The 17,832-nt window shown below is 59.5% G+C and overlaps 2 protein-coding genes across 4 annotated transcripts in view; one reads left to right on the top strand and one right to left on the bottom strand.

The window, feature by feature from the left end:
- The window catches only part of RTRAF (RNA transcription, translation and transport factor), a 17,364-nt gene extending 16,336 nt beyond the window's left edge, over window positions 1-1,028 (top strand). Inside the window, exon 8 of the mRNA XM_015631862.3 lies at window positions 671-1,028. Coding sequence (XP_015487348.1) covers window positions 671-825 — 155 coding nt within the window. The 3' untranslated portion in view covers window positions 826-1,028. The remainder of the gene's footprint in view (window positions 1-670) is intronic.
- A 235-nt stretch (window positions 1,029-1,263) lies between these two features.
- NID2 (nidogen 2) lies at window positions 1,264-16,531 on the bottom strand. 3 transcript variants are annotated; one of them, XM_015631859.2, is made up of 22 exons: window positions 16,292-16,531; window positions 15,343-15,651; window positions 11,913-12,145; window positions 11,354-11,682; window positions 10,654-10,803; window positions 10,331-10,576; window positions 9,913-10,113; window positions 9,570-9,788; window positions 9,122-9,265; window positions 8,282-8,410; window positions 8,056-8,199; window positions 7,857-7,976; window positions 7,542-7,775; window positions 6,630-6,866; window positions 6,304-6,525; window positions 6,010-6,179; window positions 4,806-4,935; window positions 4,082-4,256; window positions 3,499-3,656; window positions 2,860-2,983; window positions 2,117-2,229; window positions 1,264-2,029 (listed from the first exon to the last, which is right to left on the bottom strand). In XM_015631859.2, the coding sequence occupies exons 1-22, from the start codon at window positions 16,478-16,480 to the stop codon at window positions 2,019-2,021; spliced, it is 3,987 nt and encodes a 1,328-aa protein (XP_015487345.1). In that variant the 5' UTR covers window positions 16,481-16,531; the 3' UTR covers window positions 1,264-2,018. The 3 variants fall into 3 exon arrangements, with proteins under 3 accessions (XP_015487345.1, XP_015487346.1, XP_018862627.1); XM_015631860.2 differs by having other exon boundaries at window positions 4,082-4,253; XM_019007082.1 differs by lacking the exon at window positions 6,630-6,866.
- Between the last annotated feature and the right edge of the window lie 1,301 nt (window positions 16,532-17,832).

Raw genomic sequence — 17,832 nt, 5'->3', positions numbered from 1 at the left:
TAAACCTGGTGGATTATTGATAAACCTGATGGATTATTGGTAAACCTGATGGATTATTGATAAACCTGGTGGATTATTGATAAACCTAATGGATTATTGATAAATCTGATGGATTACTGATAAACCTGATGGATTATTGATAATCCTGATGGATTATTGATAAACCTGATGGATTATTGATAATCCTGATGGATTATTGATAAACCTGATGGATTATTGACAAATCTGATGGATTATTGATAAACCTGGTGGATTATTGACAAATCTGATGGATTATTGGTAAACCTGATGGATTATTGATAATCCTGATGGATTATTGATAAGGACCAACCAGGTGATCTGGGGCTCCCTGCTCCACCTCACTTAAATCAGTGTTTGGAGTGTTTCCCACCACCCTTGGGGTGGGAGGTTGGAATGAGATGATCCTTCAGGTCCTTCCAGCCCACTCCAGCCTGTGATTCCCTCATTCCCTGACCCTGGGCTGCAGCAGGGTTGGGAAAACTTTTGGAGATCACCAGCAGGGAAAGTTGTTCTCTGTTCCCAGGCTGGAAAACCACCAGCAGGAACAACATGCAGGGCATTAAAACTCCCCTTAAATCCCTCCTGTGAGCTGGAAATGATGGAGAAAACAGTGGATAAAATTCCAGATCCTCTCTGTGCCTTTCCCCAGACGCTGTTATCAACGAAGCCGCCCAAATTCTCCGCCTGCTGCACATCGAGGAGCTCCGCGAGCTGCAAACCAAAATCAACGAAGCCATCGTGGCTGTCCAGGCCATCATTGCTGACCCCAAGACTGACCACAGACTGGGAAAAGTGGGGAGATGAAGGGACAAAAGCTTTGTAGCTTTTTTTTTTTTGCTTTTAGTGCAATTTAGGAACCACGTACAGCTCCCGGTCTGGCATGCAGTTCGAAACGGGATTAATTCGCCTGTTTGGAAAGCAAACAGGAAATTCTGACTTCTGATGAATTACCAGGGTTTTGTTTTTTTTCTTTAAATAAATGAAATTGAAGGAAACAAATAGTTCTGGTGAGCTCTGAGTTGGGAAATAGGATTTTTTTTTATGTGATTTTTTTTTTATGTTTATTTTTTTTTTATCTTTTTCATTGTGTTTGGTTTTTTGTTGAGGGGAATGTTACATAAAATCTTCTTTTCCCAATGTCCTGCCCTAGGAAAAGCTTGCTCCTGGCTTGCTTGCTGCTTCCCCACACTGAAATATCCCCCTAAAACCCAACCAGTGAAAAACTGAATCCAAAGAGAGAAACTTAAACCAACCTTTTATTTTTTTTATTCAATTATTGAAGTAACCTAGAAAACAAGTGAAGAATTACAACGTAACTGGTATTTCTGAACATGTCTCGGTCTAGGAAGGCACTTGGAAGACCTAACAAGCATGAACAGATCAATTCTAGCATATTCTTCTAATATAAATACTAAAAGACATGCATGGAGGCAGTGGTGAAAACAGAATCATCCTTTGGAACATCTTCAATGCCTTTGCCACATCCCATCCCTGTTCTGCTTCAGTCTTTGGCTTCAGGGCTGTTTGTTATTTAGACCCAGCAATTTACTGCATCCACAGCTTCCCATAGGCACTTTCTTATTTTTATTTTTATTTTTTTGGATAAAATGACCTCTTGGTCAGATTGTCCAAACTATGAAAAATGAATCCATTCTTCTTCCAATAAAATAAAACATTGGAGTTAAAAACAAAACAAAAAAACTACATTTTAAATCTTGCACGAGCAAGAGTTCATGGCTTGAGCTTCCCAGGACCCTTTTTTTTTTTCTTTTTTTTTTTTTGGTGATATCTCAACGTTTTCCACTTGATAAAAAAAAAATACAGTAGTAAAGTCTTGAGGTATAACTATAAAAAATACTTGAAAATCTTTTGCAGGGAAGCAGGGCACTTCCTTGGCCTCGGTGAGGGACTTTTCCCCTCCTCGTATGCAGTGACAGTTCTCTGGGTCTGAAATTCCTCTGGGTGCAAAGATGGTCTTTTCCTTGAAAATGGAGTTATTATTTCCTGGCTGTGGGGAGAAATGGAGATTTTTATTGTGTCAGGCACACAGCAGCCATCAGAATTCCCAAGGGGATGAGGTTTGGGTGGATTTTACCTCCAGGGCAGTAGGGATAAACCGCTGTGATTCCATAGAGGTGGGATCTCTGCTCTGGAAGATATTCATCAGTGAAGGCACCTGTTTCTTTATTCACAGCTATCACCCCATCCCTGGTGAAAAAAAGAGGGAGAAGAAGTGTTTTATTCCCCTATGAAACAGGTTTTTCCCCTCTTTATGTGTGAGAACAGGCAGCTGAAAGGTCTGAACACCTGCAGGACAAGTGGAAAGAAGTTAGCCCTGTGAAATCCTCCTGCAGCTCAGTCAGTGCATTTCTCTCTGGTGATGCAGCCACAGAAAAGAGCCTTCCAAGGAGAGATTATCTCCCCCAGAGTCTCCTCCAAGTGTGGCAAGCTCTGAAGTGTTTGTAATCTAAGATTGGATGGGATTTGTGAGAGCTTCCAGCTGGAGCGGGAAGAGAGGCGAGTTCCTGGTGCCGAGGCAAAGGGAACGGCTGAGGACAGGATCTTCCCTTGGACCTAATCTACATCCAGAGACTTAAGCCAAGTTTCAGTTTTAAAAAAAAACAACCCCAAACCACTGTTTGTGTCCCTCCCAGGGAGCTGGGCTTGTGTGTAAACAATTCTGGGCTGAGATTTCCAAGCAGGTGTTGCTGAAGCCACGCTGGGAGACCCAGGACGGCTCTGGGGAGGCTCCAGGATTTGGGAGCAGGCTGGGATTCCTCTCAGGGAGGGGAGCTCAGCATTCCCAGCCGTGCAGGGGTTGGGGTTTTTCCTGCTCACCGTCTCCAGTCCGTGTGGTAGAAGTGGTTGGCGTAGCTGATGATGCTGAAGGGGTAGTTGAGGTTGCTCTGGATGACGCGCCGGCCGGTGCCGTCTGGGAATGTGCATTCCAGGTGCTTGGTGCCTGTTCAAACACAAAATATTCCTCATCCTGCTGAAAATGCCACACCAAATATGTTCTTTGTATTTCACAGAAGGATCATGGGACACCCCAACAATCCCAGCCTGGGTATCCCTGGCAGCCTCAGGAATGTCACCATTCCCTGGGGAGCCTGGGGAAAACCCTCTGGGGGAAGAACCTTTTCCTGATTTATTACATTTTGAAACATCTTTTCACCCTAAACGTGTAGAATCATAAAATTCACGTTTGAAAAACTCCTTAAGACCAAGTCCAACCATTCCCCAGCACTGCTCCATGTCCTCAAGAGCCACATCCACACGGCTTTCAAATCCCTCAGGGACAAGGACTCCAGCACTGCCCTGAGCAACGACATTTGCCAGAAATATTTCCTAAATATTTCCTACAATCCAATCTAAACCACAATACTGGAGCCCACAGGTAGCACCGGACTGAAGACATCCAGGATCTTCCCTTGAGGCTCAGTGTGACATTCTCTGATCCATCCCTGGGGACATTACCTGCATCAGCCCAGCACAGCAGCTTGGAGAAGGGGTCAAAAGTCAGGCCATTGGGCAAACCAATGTCTGTGTGCACCAGAACCCTCCTGTTGGCTCCGTTGACGGTGGAAGTTTCGATTTTGGGAGCTTCACGATTCCAGTCCGTCCAGTAAAGGTTGCTTGGAAAATAACGCACAGACAGAGCACGCAGCGGTAAGGAGAGGTGGGAGATCATCCTGGTTCTTGCCAGGAGCAAGGCCTGGTTTTTCCCTAATCAGTGCCTGAACCATCTTTATTTGATTAGGGAAAAAAAACCCCTCTCCAAGCGAAGCAGAACGATATCAGACATGTTTACGACCCAAACCGCGGCTCTGCGATGAGGCCGAGTGAGGAGCAGCACATTTTGTATCGCAACAGCACCCTGGAGGCGCGGCCTGCGTTTCCAGAGCTTTTCAAAACAATCTAAACCCCGACACTGAAACAGCAGCTCCAGCCAAATCTCAAATAAAAAAAGAGGCTGAGGAGCAGAACCAACCCCTCCCACGGGATGTGCACATTGCAAATCCCCGTGTCCGGAACGCCCCGCGGGATTCCCGCTGCTCACCCTCGGACGGGGTCGACGGCGATGGCGCGGGGGTTGACGAGGTCGGTGTCGAAGAGCACGCGGCGCTCGGAGCCGTCCAGCCGCGCCCGCTCGATCCTGTCCAGGCCGCTGTCCGTCCAAAACACGGCCCGGCGCAGGTGGTCCACGGCCAGGCCCTCGGGGCTGATCAGTCCTGCTGGGGGATGGCCACGCTCAGGGAAATGCTGCTCTGGGATCCATCAGGTATCCCAAAGGATGGCGGTGCCGCAGGATTTTAGCTTTTTCTATTTCTCGTGTCTTTGTAACCCTGCGATTCTTTAGTGGATAACTCTAAACTCCGTGTGCAGTGTCAGCTGCTGCTGCTTCCCTGTTTTGGGCAGCAGTTCCCCTCCAGGCCTGGGAATCAAGGACACCTCACTGCCTCAGGTTCCGAGAGATGGAACCAAAAGTGAGAAAATATTGGCTAAATGACTTCATTACCTGAAGCTGGAATATTAACCCCCAATATGCAAATGGACCAAACTTATAAAAGTGTAAAAACCCGTCGTCCATTTTGGGTGCAGCCCCTGGGGGTTTTCATCTGCCCAAAATCTACCTGAAGGCCCTTCAATAAATGATGATGGTGAAGAATAAATTTATTCTCTTTGTTTTGTCTGGCCAAAAGGTGTCAGTGGGAGGACCCTGGAGCTGTGATGGGAACAGCAGATGTGGCTTTGGGCAGGTGACACTGGGGACAGGAGCACACCTGAGCTGATGATGGTCTCTGGCTCGGAGCCTGGCTCCAGCCCTGCCCGGCTGATGCTCCGGCCGGCCACGTCCGTCCAGTAGATCATCTTCTCCCGACAGTCGTAGTCGATCCCCACCACGATGGAGCCCTGCCAGGGTCGGGAGAGGGGCACGGGGTGAGATCGTCCTGGAGGAGGCTCAGGGAGAAACCCCAACCCCCCCAGCCGGCACTGAGAGCTGCCTGGGACGTGCTGCAGGCGGGGAATGACGCTCAAATCCCATCTCCTCAGCAAAACCCTGCTCTGCTGGGTCCCCACTGCCCCCTCCCAGCTGAATCCTGCAGCAGAGGATTTTAGGCCAGCTGGTGCAGGCTCACACCCACATCCAGATGGATCTGAAGCCTTTGCCTGAAGGAGAGGGTGCTCCAAGAGCGCAGCCAGCCCGGGGAATGACCTTCAGGATGGGGAGAGGGAATACTTGGCAAGGTCCTTCACTTCCCCAGGGTGCAGGGAGGGTCCTGGCCCGGATTTCAGTGTTCCTCTGCCTTGGTCTGGCCTGGCTGAAGAGGCGCATGGCCACGCTCCAAGGGGAGTCCAAGGAAGGGAAAAAGGCCAGCCCTGCAGCTGGAATTTTGGGCTGTGACCAACCCTGGAGAGCTCTGGGAGCACCCGAACTCCTTCCCCTCATGAGCAGTCCCAGGTCTGGGAGCTGTCTGGGACCAGTCTCTCTGCTGGGGATGGCTGGAGGGGGGTGAAAATAAAATCCACAGAATCCCAGGATGGTTTGGGTTAGAAGGGACCTTAAAGATCATTCAGTTCCACCCCTTCCATGGGCAGGGACACCTTCCACCCACCCAGGGTGCTCCAACCAGGCCTTGGATGGTTCCAGGGATCCAGGGGCAGCCACAGCTTCTCAGGGCAACCTGTGCCAGGGCCTGCCCACCCCTCAGTCAATAATTTCATCCCAATATCTCATCTAACCCTGCCCTCTGTCACTGGGAAGCCATTCCCCCTTGTCCTGCCGCTTGTCCAAAGTGCCACCAAGGCAGCCAGCACAGACAACGTCCCCAAACACCAACATCAACCCTCAAGTGGTGACCCCCTCAAACCCTGAGAGCTCGGACAAGCGGTTCAGAGCGAGCTGAAAACACCGAGTGGCAGCACCAGCCTGTCCCAAACTCCATCCCCAGCATGCCCCCCATGCCCATCCCAAGGACACCGTACGTGCAGGGAGAGCAGGGTCTTGGCCGCGTCCTTCTGCAGCCGGGTGCCGTTCAGCGGGAGGTACCCGATCTGCTGGCCCTGGGCGTAGAGCAGGAACGTCCCCGCGGCCGGTGGGGACACGTCGGGCCGGGGCTCGGGCCGGACACTGGGAGGGGCGACGCTGGGCAGACCTGGAGTGTTGGAGGGGACAGAGATGGCTCAGGTGGCGTCGTCCCCTCGGCTCCACGCCCGGAGCGGGGCGCGGTGCCGCTGCTGTCGGTGTGGCGGGGTCACTTTGGGGCGCCGGGCTCTTACAGGGTGGGGTGGTGCCGGGCTCGGAGCGCGTCCCCGGGATCTCCCGGCCGCTCTGCTCCACGCACCAGCAGTAGCCGCTGTCGCCGTGGCACTGCAGCGGGGTGAAGTCCCCGCTGGGGTCACACTGTGGCACGTACTGGTCCCCTCGGGGGCTGCCCCCGTAGTGCTCCAGCAAACTCTGCCGCCAGCGCTCGCACATGCTGGGGGGCCGCTCTGTGGGCTCTGGCATGGGAGGGTGACGGTCACCGCCCTGTTCGGGGCACTCAGGGCTTTGTAGAGCCCTGAGTCCCCCTCTCCCTGCCGAGGATGCTCCCCTGGGCACTGACCTGGGCTCCCACAGTGCGGTGGGGTGGTGCCCGGCGCCGTCCTGGTGCCGGCGATCTCCTGCCCTGCTGCATCCACGCACCAGCAGTGCCCGGAGCTGCCGTGGCACTGCAGGGGCCGGTACCGGCCCTGCTCGTCGCACTGGGGCACGTGGCCGTCACCCACGGGTGATGGCCCTGGTGGCACCTCCCGCGGGTACATCCGCGCGTGTTCGCAGGGCGTCAGCTGCTGGATGGACTCTGCCGGCGGCAAACGCCCCCACCCCGGGCTCAGGGGGTGCCAGGCAGCTCCCCTGGAGCCGCTTGGCACCCTGGCACCGCTTCTCCCCTGTCTTCCAGCACCCCTCGGTGTGGGGCGGGGGCCAGGGCTGCCCCACTCCAGCCCCATTGACACCCCGTGGATGTTCCCTCCATCACAAGCTGGCACAGGAGGTGGCCCAATGGCCACAGCCACTGTAACTCAATGGGCCAGGTCACCCTAAACACCCAGGAGTCCCTCGATGCACCCACTTGGCAGCACCCTGCCCTCAGGGGAGCCCCAGAAGGGTGGCCATCCAGAAGGTCACAGAACCCTTAGGGCTGGACGGGACCTCTGGAGATCCTCCAGTCCAACCTCCCTGCCAAGGCAGGGTCACCTGGAGGAGGTGACACAGGAAGGTGTTCAGCTGGGTTTGGAATATCTCCAGAGACTCCACACCCTCCCTGGGCAGCTTTCCCGGGGCTCTGCCACCCTCAGCGTTACGAAATTCTTCCTCCTGCTGTGGTAGAACTTCTCAAGTTTCAATTTATGTCTGTTTAGTTTATGGCTCCCCTCCACTGGCTGTGGCCCCACTGTCCCCACGATGCCACTGGGACACCAGCCAGATGCCCAAGGACCCAGCCCTGCTCCCCTCAGCCCTGGAGGGGGTGACTGACCTGGGCTCCCACAGCGCGGTGGGGTGGTGCCCGGCGCCGTCCTGGTGCCGGCGATCTCCTGCCCCGCTGCATCCACGCACCAGCAGTGCCCGGAGCTGCCGTGGCACTGCAGGGGCCGGTACCGGCCCTGCTCGTCGCACTGGGGCACGTGGCCGTCACCCAGGGGTGGCACCTCCCGCGGGTACATCCGTTCGTGCTGGCAGGGCGTGAGGCGCTGCGGGTTCCCTTCCACCGCTGGAAAGGTGGAAAAGAGGAGAGTGAGGCTGGGGAAGCTGTGGCAGGCAGAGAGGGCACGGGGCTGAGCGGGCACCTCACCGTACGTGCACTGGAAGCCGTCGCCCGCGTAGCCGGGCCGGCAGCGGCAGGAGAAGGAGCCCGGGGTGTTGTAGCAGACGGCGGCCGGGTGACACGGGCTTTCGGCACACTCATCCACGTCTGTGCGGGGGAAAGGTGGCATCAGCGGGGACAGGGACACCCTGGCAGCTGTGCTGTCCCCCTCCCGTGCCCACCTTACCGGAGCAGTGGATGCCATCGCCGGTGTAGCCGGGGAGGCACTCGCAGGTGGCGCGGCCGTCGCCGCGGGACAGGCACCGTGCCCGGTCCCCGGGAGCGCAGGGGTGCCGCCCGTCCTCACAGGGGTCACTCGCCGGTGCCAGCGCTGTGGGGACAGGGGAGGGGTGGTCAGGGCACGTCCAAGGGGCACGGGAGTCGGGGACACCCCAGCCGGGGTCAGCACTTACGCACACACTGCTGCCCGTCCCCCGCCGGCCGGTACCCGCTGCGGCACTCGCAGCGGTGACTGCCCGGAACATTCTGGCACACGGAGAAGGCGCCGCACTGGCTCAGGCCCTCGGCACATTCATCCACATCTGGAGAAAAGAGGAGACACCAGGACACCCCGATGGTGGTGGGGCACCCCCATTTTCATGGTCCTGGTGACAGGGAATATCCTGCCCCACGCTGCCCATCCTGTGTCTGTCACTGAACTTAACACAGAATTAACCTTATAATCAGCTCAAAATAGAAGGGAAAAAAGAGCAAGATCGATTTTGGTGTATAGTTTTGATAAATGAGCATTTGTTCAAAGCACACCAATATTCTTGACTATTTGTGGATTAAAACTTGCTTTCCCTCTCCTGAAATTAAGTGATCAGATTGGTCACTGAACCTGGGATTTTAGGGGAGGGAAGGATCCTTGAATCTCTGTGCAGTGCTACTCACTGGCACTGGAAAGCTTCTTGTGGAAAGGGACTCCAGATTTGGAAGATAAATTTACAATGTGAAGTTTGGTGTGATAGGAAAGTGACAAAGCTGGCTGGATTTATGAAACGCAGGGATTCTTTCCCCACTGGTTTTGCTTTTATCCTGCCTCTCCTGTTTTCCCCCTCCTCTTTTTTGTTTGCTCCCGGAGCGCTTCTCCAGGGACCTCCAGCACCCTGCCTCAGTTTCCCCCCATGATGCATCCCTATGCTTGGTGGAGCTCTGTGGGTGCTGCGACATCCCGGCACCCCAAACACCAGCGACCACCTTGGTGGCTGATGGGGCACAGATCCACCAGCTCCCCCCGCAGCCCCGCTGACCTCGACAGCCCCGTCCGTCTCGGCGGTAGCCGGCCGCGCACTCGCACGTGTACTCTGTGCCCACGCCGGGCCGGCAGCGCGCCGGTGCCTCGCACGTGTGGGTGCCATCGTGGCACGGGCTCACCCCGGGATTCTCGGCGTCGTCTGCGGGCACAGAGGGGTTTGGGAGGAATAAAACATCTGGGAGACACAGGGAGTGACCGTCCCCACTTATTCCCGACGCAGGCATCACCACCGTGCCGCAGCACCGTTGTCCCACGCGGGGGAACGCCGCCGTGCCACCCCCACCACGCCAGCGGCGCTGTGGCTCACACCGCGAGGGAAACCCCACCTTTTCGGCTGATTTTGGGCAAAGCGAGCGCACGGCAGCTTTGGGAGACGGCGGCATCCCCGCTGGGCCCCCTGGATTGGCACGGATTGGCAGCCAGGGGTGGGTGCTGGCGCTCACCTCGTGCCGGGCCGATGCGGGCGGCCAGGGCGTAGCGCAGGACGTGCTCGTGGCTGTCGAAGAGGGCGAAGGCGCGTGCCACGGAGAGCCGCTGCCGCGCCGGCAGCCGCGAGTGTGGGCACCCCGAGAAGGTGATGTTCTGGCGCAGGCGGTAGGACAAGGTCTGGTTGGCGGTGCCAGCGGCCACCACGTATTCCCGCTGGCCTGAGGATGTCACGGCTGCGGGGCGGCACGGAGAACCCCGCGGGATGTGGGAGAAACGGTGTCAGCATCGATGTGTCTCGGATGTTTTCGGGCATTCGGGGGTGGTGTGTGAGGAACACCAGGTGAGCGCAGGTCTTACCTGAGCTGGAGTAGGAGTAGAGTTCCCTGTAGGGAGTGATGTGGACGGTGACATTCTCCGGCAGGAATGGCACCTCACCCTGGATGTGTGTCCTGAGGCTTAAATAGTTGTCTGGCCCCAGGCCCTCGGCTGTCTGTGTGACCAGCACCGTCTCCCCACCGGGGTAAAACGTCACCTCCAGGCTCTGGGTGAATTCAGCGCCTGGGCAGGAAAAGGGAACGGACACCATTAGCAGGGACAGCCCCAAAGTGTCCTTCCCTGCTACTCCAGCGTGGGGTGTCACAGCGAGAGGTGAGCACCAGCTGAGCGAGGGATCCGAGAAACCACGGAGCTGCCCTGAACCCCTGATCACCCACCCCAAGGAGCAGCCAGCAGAGGCCACACCCTTTGGGACGGCTCATCCCAAATCCCCGCTCACCGGTGATGCTGAAGCCGTTCTCAGAGCCAGGCTCCTCCAGGGCGAAGAGCCACGCGAAGAGCCCCCCGAGGGGCAGCAGGGGCAGCAGGGCGCGGGCAGCGGGCTGGGGCACCCCGCTGATGGCCGTGTAGGCTCTGCCGTCGCTGCCCACGATGTAGGCGTGCAGGTCCACATCCTGGAAGCGGACGGACGCCTGTCCCACCCTCAGGCTCCCGCTCACCTTCCCGTTGAGGCGATGCACGGCCCCTGGGCGGGGAGACGGGCACCCCTGGCAGCGGCCACCCAGGCACGGGCTGCCCGTCCCCGCCGCCCGCCCCGCGTACCTTCGGGCAGGCACTGCCGCCCGTTCCCGTAGAAGGTGGCCCGGCAGTGGCAGCAGAAGCCGGTGGCGTAGTCGGTGCAGAAGGCGTGAGGGGAGCAGCGCCCGTGGTGCTGGGCACACGTCTCCTTGCTGGCTGCGCTGTAGGTGAACACTGGGGACAAAGGGAAAAGGTTGGGGACGCAGTGACAAAGCCACCCGGCACGGGGGGTGGGTGCCTTGCCCTCTTGGCCCCAAAACCACGGCCTGGAAGCGAGCCAGTTCCCAAGGGAGCCGCCCGAGGAGCAGAGGGGTGGTGGAGAGCTTGGAACCTGTTGCCTGATTTCAGGCAGACCTGACAGAGATCAAATTCCTGAGGGTATTTTTGGGAGACAGTTGGCTGGGGACGGAGCTCTGCTTGCCCGGGCACGTGCCACAGCGGCTCCACAGCTGGCTCGGAGCTGGGGAGGGTGGCAAGGCCAATTGTGACCTCGTGCAGGGACCTCTCCCCTGAGCATCCCACCCCATCCCCTCCTGCCTTTTCCCTCGGCAAGCCCAGCAGGCAGGGCTGCATGGGGCAGCGGGACCGGGCTGAGAGGAGGCAGCAGCTTTGCAGGAGTGGCTCCTCCAGCACCACCTGCTTGGGAAGGGCTGAACTTGCAGCTGGGACCGTTTTTTGGGGTCACTGTCCCCGCTGGGCCATGGCAGGGGCTGTGGCCACTCACCATCGGGGTTGAAATGCACGTCCTCCTCCACGCCCACGCCGTGCTGGCCGGAGCTGTAGGAGGAAGGGTTGGCCGAGTAGCTCTGCCGGGCGGCAGCGTCCCCGCCGGGCTGCGGCCAGCCCTGGGTGTCCCTCCTCCCGGGGACGAAGCCCAGGAGCACCGGGGATCCGTGGCTGGGCCGCTGGGCTGTGGATGCGTGGCTGGAGAGCGGGTGGGTGTAGCTGGCGGTGCCAGGGTTGGGAGCGGCTCCTTCACCACCCCCCGGCTCCACGTGTTCCGTGCTGCCCACGTGGAAAACCCAAACGCCGGGAATTCCCGTGTTGCTCTCCCTGTGGATGCAGCACACACCAACATCATCACAGCCGTGCTGGAAAATCCACCCCAAAGCTGGCACCACCCCTCCAGGACACCAATACACACCTGGGGCTGAGCCCCTGGTGCAGCCCAGCAACCCCCAGCTCACCCCCCAAATTTTTCCAGCCTCCAACAGGCTCCAGGGCTGGGAGAAGGTGACTCTGCTCCCCCTGCCCACACCCACAGCCCCACAGGTTCCACTCACCTCTCCAGGACCCTCAGAGCCTGCTCGCTGCTGGCCAGGCTGTGGAAGAGCCCGTCCCTCTTCGGGTCATCGCCGTCCCCCCAGCTGAAGCCCACCCTGGCTGGCAGCTCCAGCTGGACGTTGTAGGACTCCTTGGGTCGCGTCCCCAGGAACTGGAGGCCGCCGTTGGGGTAGAGGAAGATGGTGTAGGTGTCCTCATCGTTGTAGGCTATGACTGCCTGGAAGGTGTTGAGCTGCCAAAGGGAGAGAGGGACACATGGACGGCATGGAGGGGCAGGAACACGGCAGAGGAGTGAGGGAAGGGGAGCGGGGATGTGAGAGACAGCCCCACACACACCACAGGGTGTGGAAACATCCCAAAAGGGCCCTCCAACAGAGAGACACTGACTGGGAGAGCTGGGAGTGCTCACCTGGAGAAGGGAAGGCTCCAGGGACACCTCAGAGCCCCTTCCAGAGCCCAAAGGGGCTCCAGGAGAGCTGGAGAGGGGAGAAGGGATGGAGGGACAGGACACAGGGAATGGCTCCCAGTGCCAGGGGGCAGGGATGGATGGGATATTGGGTGGGAATTCCTGGCTGGGAGGGTGGGCAGGCCCTGGCACAGGGTGCCCAGAGAAGCTGTGGCTGCCCCTGGATCCCTGGAAGTGCCCAAGGCCAGGCTGGGATATTGGAAGGTGTCCCTGCCATGGCAGGGGTGGCACTGGATGAGCTTTAAGGTCCCTTCCAACCCAAACCATCCCATGATCAGCCTGGAGCAGGAACTGGCTCACACCCAGCCAAACCCCGAGTGCCACATCCTGGGAAGATGCTCAGCATCCTCTTGGGAGCCCATGGCACAGCCAGGCCACTCCCTCAGTGCAAGGGCATCCCAAGAGCATCCCTGGCCACAGAACCCCTGCACTGGGGGCCCCTCACCCCTCTCCTCCCACTGACACCCCCCTGCTCCATCCCATCAGCACCAGAGGGAAACCCGCACCCCCCGCTTGTCCCTGAGAACAATTTTAGCTCGGTTTCCTCCGGAAAAAACATTCCTGCGTTCCCAGCTTCCCATACATCCCGCTATAGGCGCTGGCCGCCTGCCCTGCCAGCCCTGCGAGCCTTGGGGCCGTGCCAGGCACCACGGCCACAACCACGGACGGGGAGGCTCCGGAGCCAGCACAGCCCTGCTGAGCCACCCCAGAACACCCAGACACCGAGAAAACAACCCCCCAGAGCTCCTGCTGCCCCGGGAAACAGCTCCAGGCAGGGAGCAGCAGCCCTTCCCACCCAGCTGCTGGAAGCAGCGCGCAGGGAACGGCGCCCGAGAGAAGGAAAAATGATTAAAACTCCCGGTTTCCCCCCTGGAGAGGTGGGAGGGAGGCTGGGGGCTCCCCCCACTCCACCCCCACAGCACCAGCCCTGATTTTGGGGCGCAGGGCCCCCCGGAGCATCGCTGGATTTCCTGGCAGCCCCGCGGGATATAAAGAGCCTTGTTGTGCCTGTCACACACTCGGGCATTCAGAGACCCCGAAAAGGCGGCCAAAAAGCTGGAGGGGGGTGGAATAACCCCCCTCCCCCCGGGGCTGGATTCCTCCCCCACGCAGCCAAATCACAGCAGCAGCTGCAGGACTCGTTCTGCCTTGGGGTGGGTGGCGAGGGGGGACACGCTGGGTGACATCGATGTGCTGGCACAGCGGGATGAAGGGGAGGAGGGGGGAAGAGCCCGGCAAAGAGCTGCAAAGGGCAAATTCCAGCCCAAAAGGGCAAGTTTTGCTCCTACAGAAGAAGGCTCAGCCTTGTCACACTCTGCAGCCCAGGGAAATGTCACTGCAGGGACCAGGAGCGTGTCCCGAGGAGCTGGAGGGGACGCGGCACTGCCAGACCTCTCACCCCACAGCTCTGGGGATCCTCTGCTCCTCATCTTAACCCGGTTTTCTACTTTGGGGGCTCAAAAGGGATTAGCTGTGACTTTCCAGGGCAGGGGGAAAGGCTTTGGAGTCAATCCTGGTTCTGAGCAGCAGGAAGGCAGCGTTTCCATAAACGCCACATTTGGTCAGGGGAAAAAAAAGAAAAGTGGTGTTTGGGGAGTTTTTTAGCAGTTTTGGAGAAGGGGGAGCTCAGCAAAGCTGAGCAGGCACGAGCTGCATTTCAGGAGCTTTCCCTGGAGCTCCTCGTTTCCAAACAAGACCGGTTTCATTTTAAAGCCTGATCCAAACTTCTCAGAGGGGGGAAAAAAAACCACAACGGGGAAGAGGAAAGAAGAGGAGGCTGCGTTTTCGATGGCTGCGAGGTCGCTGTGAGGCCCCTGATGGCATCTCCTCAGCTGTTTTCCCAACTTCTAAATGAGAGGAAAAAATGTGCCTTGTCTCCTTCCAAACCTCAGCCTCTTGCCTCGCTTGGCTTCCCTCTCGGCAACGCGCTACCGAAGGGCCCCGGAGCGGGGGGACGCCTGGGGATGGCTCCTGGTGGCCCTTGGGGACATTTGGCTGCTGCTGGGCTTTGGGTGAGAGCCCATCACCCATCCCTGGGTGTCCATCACCGGAGTTTTCCTCGTTCAGCTCGCTGGAGTCCGTGCAGCTGTCAGAGCGTCACCGTCACCTCCTCGGTGCGCCATCGGCCCGAGTGACAGCTCATGACCCGGCGTTTTTGGGGACAGGCAGTGCTGGAGGTACCCTCATGTGGGTCAGAGCACAGGTCACCCCCCCGACCTGGCAGACCACCTCTGAGTTTGTTTTCCAGGCACAAAATCAGCCCACAGTGGAAATTCCAGAGGCTGTTCCCGGCCAGCAGCGGAATCAGCGCAGGGGCAGGAGGAAAGGCCGGCCCCGAGCCACCAGTAAAGGTCAGGAGCACAATGAGTGCCCTAAAGCAGGGCCACCCCCAGCTGCCCCAGCCACCCTCTGCCCTGCAAGGCCAGAGCTACCAGCACTGGAAAGCTTTGGCCGAATAGAACCAGATTCATGGAATGGTTTGGGTCGAGGGGATCTGAAAATTCATCTCATCCCACCCCCTGCCATGGCAGGGACACCTTCCACTCTCCCAGGCTGCTCCAAGCCCTGTCCAACCTGGCCTTGGGCATTTCCAGGGATCCAGGGCAGCCACAGCTGCTCTGGGCACCCTGTGCCAGGGCCTCCCAACCCTCCCAGCCAAGAATTCCTGATCTAAGATCGGATCCAAGCAATGTGAAGCCATTCTCCCTTGTCCTGTCACTCCATGTCCTTGACAACAACCTCCAAACCTCTTGTGGCCAACAGCCCCACCACTGCCACAGCTCTGAGCAGAGGGGGAAAGCCCCACGTTCCTCCTTGTGCTCATCCAAGGATGGATGGATGGATGGAGCCACCATCCAGCTGCTCAGAAAGAAAAGAATCAGCACTTTGGGAACCACAGGAGAAGAACTCATCCTCCCACGACACGTAGGATGGGGCATCCAAGCTCTGTCCCTTGGCCTCACCTTCCTGGAGGGCTCGGTGTCCTGGGAGAGCTCCTGGTAGGCACCCACGTCCTCCCAGGTGGCAATGAAGGCATTGGTGGGCACAAAGGCAGCGGCAGAGCGGGGAAACCCGGCCTGGATGTATCCCACAGCCTGGTCCAGCACTTCCCGAGACTCATCCTGCCGGTAGTAGATGTTCCCTCTGTCCCCGGAGGTGTCGAGGTCGGCCAGGAAAGGGGCGATGACGGGGAAGTCTGTGGGGAAATCGTCATCCACGTACTGGGTCTCCCTGGGGAAATCCTGGGTGGAGATGACCCCGTTGGTCCCCACCTGCGGGGAGAGCGGTGCAGGGCGCTCAGGAGCTGCAGGGGTGCCACCACTGCCGGTCCCCTGTCCCTGTCCCCCCCCTCCTCGGCGCAGTGGGAGCCCTGAGGCCGCGTGGCCCCATCCGGCCGGGCAGAAAACAAAAGACCTCGGGCTCCTCCGGCCCCCAGGGAGCTGCAGCTCAGGGGCCATCCCAGCTGCAGCCGCTGCCGGCGGGGAACAGCTGCGGGGAGGAGAAAGCCTTCTTGTTCCTCCGGAGCCGGAGACAGCGGGCAGGGGGAAAGGGATGGATGGAGGGAGGGAGGGAGGGATGGGGACAAAAGCACGTGTGGTGGGACAGCCAAGGTGCACATGGAGGGGCAGGGACGGGCAGGAGCAGGAGGAGGAGGAGGAGGAAAGGCAGGGGAGGAAGGATGGAAAGATGGAGGGATGAAAAGCCAGAAGGAAGGAGGGATGGTGGGACAGAGGGATGGAGGGAAGCAGAGCGGGACGACGGAGGGAGACAGGGCTGAAAGGAGGGAGAGACAGAGGGTGGAGAGATGGAGGGACACAGGGAGATGATGGAGAGGGGGAAGCGGGGAAGGGAGTGAGGGCGGCAGGGGGGAAGGAGGGCAGGGAAGGAGAGGGGAGCGGGGCCGGGACTCACGTAGAGGCGGCGGGCAGCGCGGCCGTAGAGGCGCAGGGCGCGGCGGAGCAGCACCCCGGGAGAACTCTCATCGTCCCCGGGCCGGAGCCGGGCATCGCCGCGGGCCGGGCCGTGCGGGAGCAGCCCCGGCCGGGACAGGGCTGCCCCCACCGCCAGCACCGCCGCCAGCACCTCCAGCACCGCCCGCATCCCGACAGCGGCCACGGCAGCGGGAGAGCCCGAGCGGAGCGGCGGAGCCGAGCGGAGCCGCACGGACCGGACGGGGCGACCCCGGCCCCGCGGGGAGGGACGGGGAGTGGCCCGAGGGGAGTGGCCAAGCTGCGGCCGTCCCCGTGCTGGGCCAATCGGATTTTACCCAAAATCCGTCCAGGCTTCGGGCACCCCCCCGCCCCCCGCATCCCCGCATCCCCCGGGCCGGTACCGGCATCCCGGGGGGAGCGGGGTACCAGAGCGGCGCTGGCCCGAGGGGGAGATGAGTGGGATCCCCCGTCCGTGCCCCGCATCCCCCCTGCCTTGCCCCAACGCCCCCGGGGCCGGGCCCGCGTCCAGCCGGGGTCGGGGCCGGGGTCGCGGCGTGGGCGGGAGGCTCTGGCCGCTCCCCGCTCGCTCCCTCGGATCCTGCTCCCTTGAGCCGGGAAGAAACGTGACTCCTCATCCGCAGGGGACCCGCGGGGGGAGGGACAGGGGCCAAAATCTGCCGGGCAGCTCAAGGGCAGGCGGTCAGCGAGCGGCCCCCCACGCACGGCCGGCCGGGAGAGGGGTCAGCGCTGTTTATCCTTTCTCTCCATCATCCCTCATCTCCGCCCGGAGAGCTCTGCAGCGGCCCACGGAGCCGGGGGGGTTTGCATTTGGGTCGGGGGATCGGAGCACCCGCGGTGGTGGAGGGGAGGAAGAGCTCAAATCCCGGCGGCTGCACTCCGTGAGTGCTCCTGGAAATCCGGGCTGGGAGCAGCCAAAAGCTCAGCTCCAACTTCCTGGAGCGTTTCCCCCTTCTCTGGCCTGGAGGCTGCATCTGTCCCGAGGCACAGCCATGCCCGAGGAATTCCAGATAACGAGGAGGGAAGTGTCAAACCCCTGCAGGCTGTCGGGAGAAATAAATCAGGGACACATTCATGGCATTCCCGACGGGAATCCTCACTCGGGAAGCGGTCGGACACCCTCTGCCCCGTCTGTTGCAGTGACAGGGATTTGTCCCTGTGGCCTCTGTCCCCTCCATCCTAGCAGAGCGCAATTCCCTGCATCCTGCTCAGCCTGGAAAGCAGCTCCCACCGCCGCTGGGATGGAGCTGGTTTGGAAGCCCGGCTGTTCCAAGGGAATGTCACCGCCAGGGCCACATCTGGAGGAGCCGCTGTCCCTTGGCTGCAGGCAGCCGGCTGGCTCCAGCCCCTGGAAGGAGTCGTTTGCCTGGCCATGGAAAACCATTAGGACTTGGAGTGGGGTCCAGGCCAGCTGGACACGATCTGCAGCCTTTGAGGAGCTTCCCGTGCCAAAATGTGGCTTTTCTTTGAAGCTCAAACACCTCCACAGCTCCCCAGGGAAAT

Source organism: Parus major, chromosome 5 (genome assembly GCF_001522545.3).
Source record: "Parus major isolate Abel chromosome 5, Parus_major1.1, whole genome shotgun sequence".
NCBI lineage: Eukaryota > Metazoa > Chordata > Aves > Passeriformes > Paridae > Parus > Parus major.
This window is presented reverse-complemented; position numbering and strand designations above follow the sequence as displayed.

Excerpts from the sequence above, each read along its gene's own strand:
- NID2 (XM_015631859.2), bottom strand. The coding sequence starts at position 16,480 with ATGCGGGCGGTGCTGGAGGTGCTGGCGGCGGTGCTGGCGGTGGGGGCA. Across the intron at positions 7,977-8,055 it reads CGATGGCATCCACTGCTCCG|ACGTGGATGAGTGTGCCGAA; the intron begins GTAAGGTGGGCA and ends TCCCCCGCACAG. Across the intron at positions 2,984-3,498 it reads GCTGTGCTGGGCTGATGCAG|GCACCAAGCACCTGGAATGC; the intron begins GTAATGTCCCCA and ends GTGTTTGAACAG.